This window comes from Octopus sinensis, linkage group LG9 (genome assembly GCF_006345805.1).
Source record: "Octopus sinensis linkage group LG9, ASM634580v1, whole genome shotgun sequence".
NCBI classification, from domain to species: domain Eukaryota; kingdom Metazoa; phylum Mollusca; class Cephalopoda; order Octopoda; family Octopodidae; genus Octopus; species Octopus sinensis.
In genome coordinates this window covers 95,521,647-95,539,591 of record NC_043005.1, presented here as the reverse complement: position 1 = coordinate 95,539,591, position 17,945 = coordinate 95,521,647, and the positions used below count along the sequence as shown (strand labels likewise).

Genomic DNA, 17,945 nt, shown 5'->3' with positions numbered 1-17,945 from the left:
GTTTCTAGAATTTTAAATAGGTGAGAGTGAAGGAAGATATTTCCCAAATATGAATCAACAGAGAGGTCAACAACATTTAAACTATTTAACATGTTTATTGGAAAATATGCTATGCAGAATTTCTCTTTAGGAAATTGCGAAGGCTTCCTTTAAAAAGAAGTTGTCGATGTTGTTGAGTAACATCGGGTATAAACTTGGGTGAAAGGAACTATACTAAAGAGGAATTTAATATAATGCAGAGGATTAAGTCAAAGGCTCAGTATACCAGATATAATCATATTCAAATTGAAAATGTCCTAGAACTGTTTAACTAAAACATCGGTATTTGGTTGTGGCTTTCCATTATTTATTTCGGAGAAAAACAGGAACAATAGAGAGACAGAATGCAGAATTGGATGATTTGGCGTAGCTATTTGGATGCCGACGATTTGGTACTGGAGGCTAGCATGCACGTACGCACACACGCCACACAGATATATACACATAGAAGAGAGAGAGAGAGAGAGAGAAGAGAGAGAGAGAGAGAGAGAGAGAGAGAAGAGAGACATTACAATTTATTAACTGAACACGACTGACATAGACACCCTCTCTCTCTCTCTCTCCTCATACACATAAAAAGAATCATGCACACACTAATAAGCACAGAAAGTGAGGGGAGAGGAAGAAGGGAGAAAACGAGAGAAGCATGGAAATGTCTGATGTCAAATAAGTCAGCGTCGAATCATCGACGCCCAATAAGTGGCGCCGAAACGGTTAAGACAAAACGTCTCATACGCGGCAGAATGATCGAGTGCCGTAATCGACTTTGCTTTCATTTTTTAGGAGTCGTTAAAATATAAATCAGTCATGTACTTCAAATTAATCAAACTGATTTGTAACTAACTCGTTTCCAAGAAAAACCAAATTTTGTGTTAAATATACATTAAAAAAAATCAATATCGTGGTCACAAAATATATAAAACTTAAAAATTTGAGGCAGCTATTTGAAGACATTATGAAGTTCGTTGAAGGAGAATCGTCTGCTACACCGAGCAAATTACGATACTTAGTATGAACTGTCCCCACACAGACACATTAAACTTTGAAGACGATAGAAATTTTGTTTGAAGAGAATCAATCGTCTGCTACATAGAAAGCTATCACTCACATTTGCCCATGCAATAACTAGTTGAAAGCGGTCGGAAATTTGTTGGACTGAGCAAGTAAAACCATTCCGTAGAAGCTCTCTCGCAAGAGAATTTGTCTCTTCCATTTAGCAAATTAGACTATTTAACAGAAGCTACTTCTCCTCCAGTGGTCCATGCACCATTTAAAAACGATGGTTAGCAAAATTCAACTGATTAATTTACCACATAGAAAAAATCATACGCTTTGGTCTTGGTAACAGTTAATATTCTCGAAGCGAGAACGCCATTGTGATCAGCTGAAAACTGTTATAACAGTTTGTATTTCGAACGGTTATTTTTTAACCAGTTAAACATTGGGTATTAATTTTGATTACTGCCCCATACCGGGTGCATAAAAACAGACCATGCTATGATTAAAATCAAGCTATGGGCACACGAATGGCTGTGTGCTTAAGAAGCACCATATGGTTTCAGGTTCAGTCCCAATGCTTGGCACCTTAGTGGTTCCTGAATGACCAATGACCAAAGACCGCATATATGCATGTATATATACATGTAGAGGTAGGTACGTACATATATATATGTATATATGCATATGTTTTATTTTGTTTATTAATTTATTATATGACGGAACGCACGCATCCATTTCTAAGTAAGATTGTTCTTAATATATATATATATATATATATATATATGAATTTATTGCGTAATGAGATAAAAAACCAAGGCTGTATAGATATTAGGGCATTTATAGATAGAAGGTCTTACAGCTGTTTCTAGGATATTAATTAATAATATCCCTTCATCGGAGACGGTGTGAGAGCAAAAGTTAAGTCATAGTTAGTTTCGATGTGATACAAATAGAGAGTGAGGTGGAGGAAAGAAAATAGATGTAAGATATGTATGGTTATTGAATTCGTAAATCCGTTTTATAGGCATAATGGTATATATGTGTAATATTCCAATATCATTTGAGTAAAATCCAAAAGTCCAACAGAGTTTAATGTGAGTCCATCCAGATGTAGAGTTTATAAGCAATGTAAGATTCTCTTGGAGTTGGTCATTCCCAGTAGGGAATTTATATATAAATTCCCTATACTTTCATTGCAGTTGTCTGAAAGATTTTATATCAAAATTTGATTTGTCTTTGCATCAATGCAGGTCTTGAAGATTTGGAAAACATTGAGGAAATGTTTAGTTTGAATGAATGTTGTTTCTTGATGTTTATGTATATCATGTATTGAATTATAGTAGGTATTAGTCACTTGACGTTTATTATTCAGCAGATGTGAACAAACAGGTAAATAGGAAGTAACCACACCTTCTACGTAGATTGATCTAAATCAGTGGTTCCCAACCCGTGATCCGTAAAGGTAGTACTGGGGGTCCGTGAACATGTTAAGCTGACAGACCTTTCAGTATCTTGGGGACGGTGGGAAAACTCATTTAAATAAAAGGAGTCCGTGGTAGTGAAAAGGTTGGGAACCGCTGATCTAAACAAACAACAAAACTGCTTATTAAGAACAAACAGTAACATTATAATAACCCTTTCATATTTTGGCACAAGGCCTGAATTATTGGGGGAAGGAGCTAGTCGAATTACATCGACTCCAGTGTCCAACTGGTATTTTTATCGACCCTGAAAGAACAGAAGACAAAGTCGACCGAGGCAGATTTTGACCTCAGAACGTAAAGACGGGCGAAATGACGCTAGGTATTTTCTCTGGAGCAGTAATGATTTTACCAGAACTGTTGACATCAACACTGAAGGAGAAGTATTTGCTAGAGCATGGTGTTCGTATAATTTATTTTCGGCAGAGAAATATGGTTCTACAAAAGTGTTTTTCTGTTGGAGGCCCGCTTTGCTTTTGTAGTAACATCGATGGACTTTTCGAATGTTTATTACAAAATCATGATCCTGCAGAGTGGCGTTTGTTTATTGACTCTTCAAAACGAAACTTAAAAGCTGTACTTCTCCATAATGGTACGTATGTACACATGAAAACGCGTTGGAGCGGGGTGGCACATCATCAGTATCTTAGCTGCAGCGGTAAACCTGTTGCGCTTTGACCAAGTCGAGTGCTGTGGTCACCAGAGACAATAACAAAACGAGATAGCGGGAATAGTGTAACATGCCCAGCAGGTCACACTGCATTCCATCCGATAAACGAGTGTTTGTCGGACTTCAGATTATGGTTGACAATTCAGTGAAATCACGTGTCATTTGGTGGCCTGGTTGATCAAAACCTGAGCGGGTCTGCACAACTTCAACACAACCTTAATCAACATACACACACACACACACAAACCAGGCACCGCCATAACATCATTGTAACCAAACAAGCTACTACCACCACGTCACAACGAACAAGGCAGGCTTTACAAACTAGATTCCACCACTTATTGCAAATTTCCTCCTCACACCACTTGCCAGAATTCACCATGCACTAAGCACCGCTACATACTAGATAGCACCACAAAACAGACACCACCATGACTCCACAACTACCACACCGTTACACCAGATGCTACCATCGCTACAGACCGCCACGCCACCACTACACACAACCACCACTGCCTCGGCAGACACCATCAAAACTGTTGACACTGATAAAAAGGCCAGGACAGCTGAAGTCTATTTATAGATAACTGACACTTAAAGATATTCTCTGTTGTGGAATGTGTGTGTGTGGTGTGTGTATAGACACACATACATTGTGTATATGTATGTCTGTGTGTGTGTGTATGTATATATATATATATATATATATATATATATATATATATATATATATATGTATATATGTAGTGATGCTGAAAGTTCATTTAATCGAAGATAACTTTTCGGCCTTACGTTCTGAGTTCAAATTCCTCCGCGGTCGACTTTCGGGGTCGATTAAAATAAGCCCCAAGGTGAGTCCTTATGTCGATGTAATCGACTAGCGCCTCTCCCACCAAAACAAACAAGCCCTGTTCTTTTAGTGGAAAGAAAACAAAAAAATGGGGAACAGGATCTTAGATGGTGAGGTTTCTCGATTGGCTCTAGGAGGTTCTCCAGCATCACGAGCATCGTATCACTATCATTTTTTCCCTATTTATTACACTATATATATTTCTTTTCATCTGTTAACATTGTATAATATGTATACTCTTTTTTTTTATTTCTACCATTTCATTCAATATAAATCGCTACACTTTATGTCCGTCGTTATTATCCCCTTATCCGTCGCCCTGATGGCAAATGAAAGAAATCATCATCACCACCACCACCACCACTACTACTACTACTACTACTACTACTGCTACTGCTACTGCTGCTGCTGCTGCTGCTGCTGCTTCTTTTAAATCCGAAATCTGTCAAGTCAGGATTCGCTAAACATGTTTACTACGTGTATGTAAATATAAGTGTGTATGAGTATGAGTATGTGTGTGTGTGCATGTGTGATTGTGTGTATGTATGTGTGTGTGTGAGTAAATATATATATATATATATATATTATATATATATATATATATATACACGCACATACACAGCGCAACACAGATTTATCTCTCCAAACATCATTTCTCCCTAAATCGACTTTTCTGGTGCCCTGTGTGGGTGGTACAAACAACATTATTGTTATCATAACTTTAGCCATCGATATTGTCCTCCTTCCTCCACCGCCATCATCATCATCATCATCATCATCATCATTCATCATCATCATCATCATCATCATCATCACCACAACCACCAAGAAAAGAATGGTAACAATAACAAAACATCAACACCTTAAACGAAAACAGCGATTCATTCTCAGAAAAGCACATTGAAAACGCATCCCCGTATACATACATAAGTCCTACGTACATATATTCAAACACACACACGGAAGTTTGACAGACGAACACAAAGGCGTGAAACTAGCCACGAGAGGTATAAAGATTCATAAACTATCCTTCATTTTTCGTTTGACAAAATGCAACATGAACGTGTGTGCGTGCGCGCGCATGAGTGTGTGTGTGATCTGTGTTGATAAGAGATGAGAGAATATGTGTGTGCGGCAAAGTGAGTGTATGTCAGAGAGAGAGAGAGAGAGGAGAGAGAGAGAGAGAGAGGGAGTGGGAGAAAGAGGAGAGAGGGGAAGCACACACTGGCAAATACCGGGTGTCTTGTTGTGTGTTATGATGGTGGTGAATCATCTTTATAGAGTGCGGTCCGTTCCTAAAACGAAATCTTCGAAAGGAAGGAGAATTGACAAGGCTGCGAGTGGAGAGCTCATACTTTTGTTGGGGCCTTTTATTCGTTTTCGTCACCATCTACACCACCACCACCACCACCACCATCACTTCTATCACTTCCTCCTCCTCCTCCACTCTCTAACACTCTCAGCAGCAGCAACAGCACTGATATCGTTATCACTGACCTTATCTTTCTGTTACATAAACCAAACTCTTGGCAACGATGCACGCGGTCATGGGTCAATACACGTGCTACTAGTAACAGCAGCCAGATATCCCTCAAATCGCTCTTTACCATCTTAAAAAGGAAGATATATTGGATGATATATATAAGCGTGTGCGTGTGTGTGTGTGTGCATGGGATTGCACCTAGGAAGTTATCCTCCTAGGCACAAGTCTGGGCAAGGTTGTTTATGGAAGACCAGCAGTCCCCGCTCCACGCCACAGATGTTATCCAAAGGGGGCCGATACAGCTTGGCACCAGTGATGTCCCAACTCATTTCTGCAGCTGTGTTAACTGGAACAACGTGAAATAAAGTGTTTTACTCAAGAATACAACATGCAGCCCGAATCGAACTCACAACCTCACGATCGTAAGCTCGACGCTCTAACCACTGAGCCACGCGCCCTCACTATACTTGAGTTGGTTTGGGTGCCAGCATTTGAAAAATTAAAGTTTATCGAAACTGTTAAAATTTGGCACATTAATCTCCCTTTCCAAGCTGAATTGCTGGAGTTATTTCACTTTTTCCAAGAAAATGTTTTAAAGAAGTTATAGAGGTTTAAAGTTTGATCGTTTTCACCAAGTTAGGAAACAGGATTTGGAAGCTGTCATTTTGTGCGTGTCTGCACGTGTTGTCAACATTCTGAAAATAGTGCGCGTTTTTATATGAAACTGTAAGCAGATCAAATTCTGCTTAACGTACGACAAAAACGTAGCTTCTTTAAAATTTGGAATTTTCAGAAAATTGTAGCGAATTTGTACTCTATACACGAGAATTCATACGATTATGCAATAAAAAAATTAATGGGGGAGGGGTGTAAGTTAAGGCCTTATTTAGCTGCTATTTTTAGCACACCTCACAACCAGGGTACAAGCAACAGACGGACACAAAGCAACGGAACACAGCGCCAACGCAAGTGGCATCGCGTAGAATACATTTGTCAAAACACATGCTTTCTCGCTGATAAAAGAGTTCTCATGCTTGGCTTGTTACTATGGAAACAGACATGAATATGCCTGTGGCTTACGATTGGCTAAAATTACCAACATTTTCAAACTTTAATTGCTAATAACTCGTTATTTACTGATTTTACACTGAATATGAAATCAATTCGAACAGAAATTGATTCTGGCAGCTAAACCAACTAGATTCACACTCGATCTCACGTAAAAATCGACCCCTATTTTTGGCTCCCAAATTGGGAATTTTCCATAGACTCCGTATAGAAGTGTACCCTTGTATTTCCCAAACAACGAGAAGACATTTGTGGATCAAGGTACCGTATTATCCTGTACGGAGAAATAACTGTTACAAAATTGTGTGGCTACCTTACTGTAGCCCGCTCTAGAGGTGGAACGCTCGGTGCTTATAGTAAATAGCGAGCAGTACACATCTGTTGATGGGTGCTACATCACCATTACTAATATCTATGCACAGGATATGCTGCAAGCCTGCATACATATGCAAGCACAATAAACATATGCGTCATACACTTGTTGTTTACATGGTGAGAAACGCCACTGTCTGAATTCGTACAAAGGTATGACTTTGATAAGCCTAAAAACATTCAATTAATCGCAAGATCAGTGGTTCCCATGCAACCTTTATATTTTCCTCATCTCCAAATACAATAAACACATGCGTCATACGCTTGTTTGTTTACACGGTGAGAAACGTGTTTCACAGACATGCTGTCAGCGAACAACAGCAAACACCACTGCATGAATTCGTAGAGAGGCATGACTTCAGTAAGCCTAAAAACATTTAGTTAATCACTAGATAAGTGGTTCCCAAACTTTTTTTGCTATGGAATCCTTCAACATTATTTTCAAAATCGTGGAACCCCTGATAACTTTCAGGGAACCCTGGGGTTTTGCAGAACACACTTTGGGGATCCCTGCTACAGATTAACAACTCTACACCACATTATGGACATTTACTGGTAACTGCACATGGCACCGTGCAACTTTTATTTTTTCAATTCTGTTAGGGACAACATATACACAGAACACGACACACTGTTTACCCTATGATGTGAAACGCCGTGTAGGCATCAGCTGTATGCACCATATTACGGTAGATAGTGGCATGCCGGTACCGGGTAGATATGTTACCGGTGGCAATATAATATAATTATGGAAGGCGGCGAACTGGTAGAAACGTTAGCACGCCGGGCGAAATGCTTAGCGATATTTCGCCTGTCTTTGCCTTCTGAGTTCAAATTCCGCCGAGGTCGACCTTGCCTTTCATACTTTCAGTGTTGATAAATTAAGTACTAGTTGCGTACTGGAGTCGATCTAATCGACTGGCCCCTCCTTCACACTTTTGGGCCTTGTGCCTAGAGTAGAAAAGAATATAACATAATTATGAGATATAAATTGATTTCACTCAGCTAGTCTGCTAAGTTTGATGGATACAAATAAAAGAGGAAGTGTAAATATTCGTGAGAGCCACACGGTCTTGTTTATGGTTTTTTAAAAATATTTACTAAGACGTGTGTTTTGATGCATGGAATTGGTAATATTACTGGAATTCATTGTGTTTTTGTTTTTATTCGCTTAGAGACCAGTTGGGCGTCTCCTGCTGAGACGGTGCTTAGGATTCTAGCTTGAATTTCAGCCCCTCAAAAGTAGTATCCATGTAAAAGTCGAGCCCATAAATATATGTATGTATGTGTGAATGTGTGTATGTGTGTATGTATTGATGTATGTATGTGTGTGTGTGTGTGAGGGAGAGAGAGAGTCTATATATATATATGTATCAAATCCAATACAAACCGTAGACCCGACCCAGGATTGGTGTGGCGCCTATATAAAAGGACACAAGAGGAGTTTAAAATTTACAACTGTTTCTGCAGTATTTTATCGATGCATTCATAGATAATAGCTTTAATCCGCTACGTATTTGTGTGTGCGTGTGTGTGTAGTGTGTGTGTGTGTCCCTGCCCACGCGCTTGGTGTTTAATATTACATCTTTTGTCTCCTCCAAGAAACACATACATACATGAACACCAATTCGAGGACTACTGGTGGAATATTCCCATCAAAACTTCTGTCAAATGTAAACATAGCAGGCCGGATATTGTTGTTTGAGACAGAGGGGCAAAGGTATGTACCGTCAGAGAGGTCAGCTGTCCTGCAGATATAGATATCAAAGAAAAAGAGGACTGATTCGAAACTTCCAGCTTCTATTCCAAGGTGCACGCAGTGGGACTGAACTGGGAACCATCTGGTTGGTAAGGAAGCTTCTTACCTCACAGTCAATTCATTTATATATCCGACTGAACTGATCCCAGGATCTCGTGGTGGAGAAGCGAACTTCACACAGCCACGCGTGTGCCTATAGCTATTTCTGGACATCTATCTATCTGTCTGTCTATCTTTATCTGTCTGATTGTCAATACACACACACACGTGTGTATATTTCTTAGAGTGCATGTGACTTGAAAGCCCCCCCCCCCTGCATTCTCACCTGCCAGCTAGTGCGCTTACTACGTGTGCTTACTAGTGATCAGCTGAAATACATGGGGCACATAACTTCACGTGCATGCCAATCCCCCCCCCATGCATACACACATATATACATATATATATATATACATATACATATATACACATACACACACACATACATATATATATATATATAAATATATGTGTGTGTGTATATATATATATATATATATTCTTTTATCCTCTTATTTGTTTCGGTTATTTGACTGGGGCATTTATTCTGTTGGGCTCTTTTGCCGAATCGCTAAGTTACGGGGACGTAAACACACTAACATTGGTTGTCAAGCGATGGTGGGGAGACAAACAGAGACCCACAAATATACACACACACATACACATATATACGACGGGCTTCTTTCTGTTTCCGTCTACCAAGTCCATTCACGAGGCTTTGAACGACCCGAGGCACTTGCCCAAGGTGTCACGCAGTGGTTGGTAAGCAAGCTACTTACCACATAGCCTCTCCTGCGCTTATACATGTTTAGGCACACACACACACACACACACACACACACACAACACACACACACACACACAACACACACACACACACACATGTAAATGTGATGACGCATGACTTAGTGGTTAAAGGTGTTGCAATCACGCTTGCGAGATCGTGGGTTCGATTCTCAGACCGGACGTTGCGTTGTGCTCTTGATCAAAGCACTTCATTTCACGTTGCTCTGCGATCATTGGCTCATCTTACATGTGGCACCCGTTGCACCTGTACAGGTAATGTTGATTTGATGGAGGAAGTGAGATTATTTGTATTTTTTCTACTCTGAGCACAAGGCCCGAAATTTGGGAGAGCATTAAGTCGATTACATTGACCCCAGTGTTTCACTGGTAATTAATTTATCGATCCTGAAAGGATGAAAGGTAAAGTCGACCTCGGCGAAATTTGAACTCAGAACGTAGCAGCAGACGAAATACGGCTACGCATTTCGCCCGGCGTGCTTAACGTTTCTGCCAGCTCTCGCCGCCCTAGTGAGCTTAGGTGTACACAAACATTTGATCACAATAAACAAATCATCTGTGTGGTTGTTCGATAAGAAATTGTCGAACCTTTATACATCGTCTAACGATAGGAATATATATATATATATATATATATATATATATATTTTATCCTTCGAAACGTTTAGTAGATGAAATCTTAGCGACTGAAGAAGGGGATTTTTCGTTGTGCTTATTGTCCTGTATCTCTCCTTTTTTTTTTTTTTTTTTTTTTTTTGCTTGTCTTGTTCCTTGGTTTGTGTCTATGTGTTTCGTCTCTCTATGTGTTCGACGTCTTTTTGGTGTCCTGTACACATATTGCGTGTATATGTACATGTAGAGGTAGGTACGTACATATATGTTTATATATATGCATATGTTCTATTTTATTAACATATATATATATATATATATATATATATATACAATATATATTTATACATATATATATATATATATATATATATATATATATATACATATATATTTATACATATATATATATATATATATATATATATATATATATGTATATATATATTTTTTAAATTTTTGCATATGTTTATTATTTTTTTTGCAAAAACAATGTAATTTTTTTTTTTTCCCCCCTCTTCAATTACAAAAATTTTCTTTTCACCTTATAATTCTTGAAAAGTCGCATTGCGACGAAAACCGGTTTGAATTAATATATATTTAAAAAAAAAAAATTTAATTTCCCATACACCCATTTTCATTAAAATTTACCTTCAATTTAGCATTCTGCCTTTTCATAATTTTTCCTTGTCTCTCTCTCTCTCTCTATATCTATATATTATATATATATATATCATATATATATATTATATATATATATATATATATACTATATATATATAACCTCTCCCCCCCATTTTAAGAGGTCATGGGCCAACAGGTTTTGGAATCTGAATATACGCCATAAACCCAAACCTTTATGGACGGGAAACCTAAGGTAATTCCCCATTTTTATATATATGTATGTATGCATGTATATATATGTACGTGTGTGTGTATTATATGTAAAGCTATTTATATATATTGTTATATTTCGGAATGGTCATATTGCCAGTTTAGCCAATAAAATCTTGCACAACAAATATTTAAACGTATTTATATATATATATATATATATATATATATTATATATATATATATATATATATATATATATATATGCATATATTCATATACATATATTTATATATACATATGTGTGAGTGTGGTGTGTTACATTATATCAAATAAACTTAACCAATTATAACTTGAAGCAATCTAAACATAGTTTTGTAACCGTAGTAAACTAAGTTAAAGCAATGTAATAATAGTAATACTAACATATGAGACGAACGAAATACTCAAGATTTGCTTTTCACACACAAGCACACACACACACACACACACACACACACACACACACCACACACACACACAACACACACACACACACTATGTACACATTAATGCATTATACACTCAACCTAAGCAACAAAAATTCAATATATATTACGCAAGCTCGTTACACAAAATACAGTGCTGCAAAAACAGAAAACTAACACCTCACGCAAGAAATCCTAATACACCACATGTATATACATTCAGATAATATAGACATACAATAGATAATACGTAATGTATGTATATATATATATATATATATATACCTGTCGACCTATGTTGGAATGCAAGACCAATTAAGGTGGATTCTTTCTGCAACAAATGCACCAGTGCTACCACAAGTTTAACAATAACCATTCGCAACTGTCTGGCAAAGTTCCTGATTCCACGAGGTGCCAGACGGAGGAGCTACTCTGAGATGAAACCGAACTGTTAACATGGAGTTGTTGGAATCATTCCAAGAACTACACAGCATTGCTTAGCACTTACATAACACTTACATAGCACTTACATTACATCACCACACTTTTACACTACGTCTATCGTAATATACTTGGCTACACAACATTACACTTACCGTATTAACTCGTGTATAAGTCGCACTCGGGTATAAGTTACACCTCAGTTTTTTTTTCCAGTTAAAAATCATGTATAAAACAGAGCGACTTATACGCAAGTAAATACGGTACACACACACTCACATGATGTTACACTTTCTTGGAGTCCGATCTGATGAAGGATATTCAGAGGAGTCCGATCCGATGAAGGATATTTTAACGTAGTCGCTTGACCTGCAAGAAATAGCAGCCAAATTTCTTCAAGCCATACGCTGCTATCTTGTAAAGAGAATGACATTGAATAAATGTAGCCCTAAATATAAAAATGACGAAATGGTCATGACTCGACCGTCTTTTGATCATAACTCTGCTCAATTAGGATCGACCTGGAGTTGGAAGACAAATAAATCCTGCATTATTGTCTACTACCACAAAACTGCGCCGAAATGCTATACATCCACACCACTGCACACCATCTCCATAAAACACAAGTTCTATACTACAGTATATTATACTACATAATGTTAAGGCGGCGGCGACCTGGCAGAATGGTTAAGTACGTCGGGAAAAATGCTTAGGATATTTCGTCCACCTTCGCGTTATGAGTTCAAGCTCCAACGAGGTCGACTTTGCTTTTCATCCTCCCGAACTTGCTGGCCATGTGCCAAATTTTGAAACTATTATACTACACAAAGTATATTTACAATACTTTGTATTCGACTTTGGCACTCATGCAAGAGGGTTCCAGTTGATCCGATCAACGGAACAGCCTGCTCGTGAAATTAACGTGTAAGTGGCTGAGCACTCCACAGACACGTGTACCTTTAACGTAGTTCTCTGGTAGATTCAGCGTGACACAGAATGTGACAAGGCTGACCCCTTTCGAAATACAAGTACAACAGAAACAGGGAGAAAGAGTGAGAGAAAGTTGTGGTGAAAGAGTACAGCAAGGTTCGCCACCCCCCACCCCTGCCGAAGTCTCGTGGAGCTTTAGGTGTTTTCGTTCAATAGACACTCACAACGCCCGATCTGGGGATTCTAAGCCGCGATCCCATGATCGCGAGTCCGCTGCCCTAACCACTGGGCCATTGCGCCTCCACACTGTGTTTTACACATCATAATTAACACTACTACAATACACTATGCCATAAAACACTAATTTAATATTACAGTTCACTAAACAACACAACAAAACACATTATATCTACATTTAACAACACATTATACCAGTGGTTGGGCCCCCTTGGTTACGATTCAATTCTGGTGGATCCCCATATCCCTGTTTAAAAACTAGTTTTATAGATACTTCTTTCAAAATTCTAGTTTGTTATTCACACATTAAATTGTGTCGGTTGAACTATGTAAAATGTTTGCAAAAGAAACTGAGCTGTTTCTTGGATAAAATACATCAAAAGCAAAAGTAATTTTATGGACCCTTAAAATATTATTGTGGATCTCAAATTCACTATTTTGCTTGCATGGATCCCCCCTCCCCCAAATCTTATATAGACCCCAGTTGAAAACCTGTACACTATAAAGCACTCCGCCAGTTACAACGACGAGGGTTTCAGTTGATCCGATCAAAAGAACAGCCTATTCGTGGAATTAATGTGCACGTGTACCTTTAACGTAGTTCTCGGAGATTCTGCGTGACACGGAGTGTGACAAGGTTGGCCCTTTGAGCTACGGGTACTACTCACTTTTGCCAGCTGAGTGAACTGGAGCAACGTAAAATGGTATTACTTGAGAACAGTGGTCCCGGTGCGCGCACACGCGTAGTCGCGCATCCGCGCTAGCTAGTCATGACTAGTCGATCCTTTGCGTTTTTGTGTTATTTACTTTGTTTAAAAAATTATTTACTTTGTGTTTTTGTGCTTTATTTACTTTGTGTAAAAAAAATTATTTATTTCGTGTTTTATTTACTCTGCTAGGTAGTCGTTGTAGGATCGACTAGCTAGCGCGGATGCGCGACTACGCGAGTGCGCGCACCGGAACCACTGTTCTCAAGTAGTACCTGTAAAATAAAGTGTCTTTCTCAAGAATACAACGCGCCGGGAATCGAACTCACGACCTTACGTTAGTGGGCTGCATACTCCAGTAACATAACACACTACTGAGGTAATACATACCATACAACACAACACTAGACTTGCTACACAATACTACACTTCACATCACTTTTATTACACAACACATTACTATTGCTACTGTACTGCATACACTCCATAAAATAGCCCTCAAATCACACTCCGGTACTATTTAAGAAGAGTGGTCCCGGTGCGCGCACTCTCGTACTCGCGCATCCGCGCTAGCTAGTTGTGACTAGTCGATCCTACGACTACCTAGCAAAGTAAATAAAACAAAATAAACCGGAATACCATTTTAATTACAAGTCTGCCGTTTGGGTCTGACCGGGTGGTGGCGGCAATATCAACAACACTGACCGCCCGACCTAGAAGAAATAGCCAGCAGTTCTCCCTCAAATCATCCTTCCACATGTTTTAAATAATAAAAAAAGAATGTAATGCGACATCACATAAAGACAAGATGGACGTGGGTAGATTGTCCTTTGATAATAGGTCCCTTCGATCATGGTTGACCTGGGGTTAAACAACAACACTATATAATCCTAACTAGTGTAGTATATAGTACATTACATTTATACAACACTACACTACCTATATATACATACTATATATATATATATATGTATATATATATATGTATATATATATATATATATATATATATATATAATTAATTAATAAGGGTGTAAATATATTATATATATATATATATATATATATATACAACACACATATAAAGATATAGAGAATGTGTGATTTATATAGATACACATGTATGTATGTGTGTATGTATGTATACACACACACGCACCAATTGTGTAGTACCAACGAGGGAAGTTTCCCCCCAGGTGGCTGGCTCTAGTTGCCTGCTTGATTGCTAGAAACGACAGCTAAGTCTTTTCTAAAATCACACCGAACCAATTTAAAGGAGACACACTGGATAATGTCTCTGAAAAGATGGGATTGTCACAGTTGAAATACCATCCCAGTTGACAATAATACATCTAATGATCTATTAGGGTCAAATATATGCTACACTACCTTGTTTAATATCACACAAGAATATAAAACAATTATGATGTTGTACACGATTCAACATCACAGTACTAGACTTGCACTTTATTATACCATATTTATATTATCCAGCACTTTACTGTTTAAAATTATACAAAATACAGCACAACAATCTACTTATATTCTACACTGTACACACCATACAACACATCACTAGATAAACATATTAAGCTAGACTATAAAGTAGTGTTACTTTATTATATCAGACTATACAACACAATCCAACATTATACAAATACAACATAACAATCTACTTACTGTTTAGTATTATACACTATATACAAGCTACAACAATCTATATTGTACACTCTATACAACACAATACGGTACTACTTAGGAAGAGTGGTCCCGGTGCGCGCACTCGCGTAGTCGCGCATCAGCGCTAGCTAGTCGCGACTAGTCGGTCCTTTGTGTTTTATTTACTTTGTGTAAAAAAAATTATTTATTTTGTGTTTTATTTACTTTGCTGGGTAGTCGTTGTAGGATTGACTCGTCACGACTACGCGAGTGCGCGCACCGGGACCACTTTTCTTAAGTAGTACCCACAATACTATATCACATTAAGCTACATAACACCACACTATACTATATACTACACAACTGTACAGTTCACAAAATATAACACAACTTACACAGCATTATATAACATTAAACTATACAACACAAAACAAGTACACATCAGGTACTCTAATGGTCAGCATATCACAACAGGCATACACATATACTAACACCAAACACACACACACACACACACACACACAGAAGAAAAACAAATTTCGCAAAATCAAGTCTGGACTCTTCCTCACATTTCGCGTTGTCTTCCTTTCTTTCTTAGAAAACTATCAAAGACAATCGCTCAACGGATCTCATCATTATCATCATCATCAACAACAATAACACTAACAATCACAACCTAGCCCAACAATAGTAATACAGACAACTCCCCAACACCAACACCGCCATCAGCACCAAGCTTAACAACACACACACACACATTAGAACATTAACAACAAAAATAAAGTGTCGAATAAAAAAACAAAAACAAAAACCAACAGGTATCTTTGTCTTACCTTCCCAAGTAATTTCCCTCGTTTGTACGTGGTGTTTGTACTGAAGTTATGGATCATATCTGATGGTATATTATCACGGCTTTTAATAGGTCCATACTCAGGTTTACAACTACTACTACCGTTACAATTATTATTACTACCACTGCTCCCACTATTACTGCTGGACTTTCCCTTTAGCTCCTTCACGTGAGCAGTGACCGCTTTGGTGGCCCGGGCTATTACTCCGGGCGACATTCCAACAGTGTGTCACGTCCACTGTCCTGTTGTAGCAACTTGGCTGGTTGTTCGTTGTCTTGTTTTGATAAATAAGAGAGAACAGGCTACAGAGAGACACATACACACGTTTGTATAGGTATAAATGGTATATATATGTATGTATTATATACAACACGCGCTTGTGTACATGTACAGCGCACACTTGTAGGATCTGACTGGGACAGCTTCATAAAAATATAAATTTAAAAAACATAACTTCTCATTGGTGTTTGTAATTGCTATCGCTCTCCTGTGATACTGTGTGTGTATGGGAGTGAGTGCGTGGAAGAATGTGTCTGTATTATGGGAGTGTATATATAAGAGTGTTTGTGAGAGTGAGCGCATGTGTTGTAAGAGAGAGAGAGAGAGAGAGAGAGAGAGAGCTTGTACGAGTGAGAGAGATGTGTGAGACGGAGAGGAAGAGAGGGAGTGTGTGTGTGTGTGTGTGTTAGTGTGCTTGTATGTGAATGAGTGTGTGAGTAGAAATGTGGAGTGTAAGAGGGTTTTTAAGTGTTAGTCTATGTATTAGGAGTGTAAGCAAGAGTGAAATGTTTGTACGTGTGTGTGTGGGGGGTTGTCTTGGCTGCTTTGTGACATCGTATATGTGTGTAGGTGTACGTGTCCGTGAATGAGTGTGTGAGCATAAATGTGCGTATCAGTCCGTGTGTGTGTTTATGAGTTCATGTACGTGATTGTAAGAGAATTCGTATGTATGTATATTAGTGTGTGTGTGTGTGTGTGCGGGACTCTTTCTACTGCTTTATGAGAGAGTATATGGTCTGTGTCTGTGTGTCTGTTGACGATTGTGTAAGAGACATGCAGAATGTGTGTGTATCTGTGTATATATTTACATTTTGGGCTATCTTCGGTGTTCTTTATGTAAGGACGCGTATCTTTAATGGCAGTGTCGTTGTCTCCAGTGCTGTATGTATGTATGTATGTATGTATGTATGTATGTATGTATGTATGTATGTATGTATGTATGTATGTATGTATGTATGTATGTATGTATGTATGTATGTATGTATGTATGTATGTATGTATGTATGTATGTATGTATGTATGTATGTATGTATGTAATGTATGTATGTGTGTCTGTGTTGATAGTTGTGGGAGTTATGTCTCCTGTTGTATGTACCGAAGATCGTGTGTAGGAGGTTTTTCTTCCGACTGTATATAAATATACATGCATATTCATACAATGAATATGTATATTTCTATACAGTCGAAATATGCATGAATATGTATGTATATATGGAAGTGGGTGTACGGTGTGTACGAAGTGAGTTGCATTTAGACAGGTAATTAGACAGTCCGACGAGTAACTAGACAGACAGACAAACATAAATAGATAGCCAGACAGACAGACAAACAGACAGATAGACAGACAGCCATGCAGATTGACA

At 38.2% G+C, this 17,945-nt stretch overlaps 1 protein-coding gene across 1 annotated transcript in view; it reads right to left on the bottom strand.

Moving 5' to 3' along the window:
- The window catches only part of LOC115215835 (serine/threonine-protein kinase PLK1), a 147,215-nt gene extending 130,332 nt beyond the window's left edge, over positions 1 to 16,883 (bottom strand). The window contains exon 1 of the mRNA XM_029785163.2: positions 16,285 to 16,883. Within this exon, the coding sequence (XP_029641023.1) occupies positions 16,285 to 16,518 (234 nt within the window). The 5' untranslated portion in view covers positions 16,519 to 16,883. The remainder of the gene's footprint in view (positions 1 to 16,284) is intronic.
- Between the last annotated feature and the right edge of the window lie 1,062 nt (positions 16,884 to 17,945).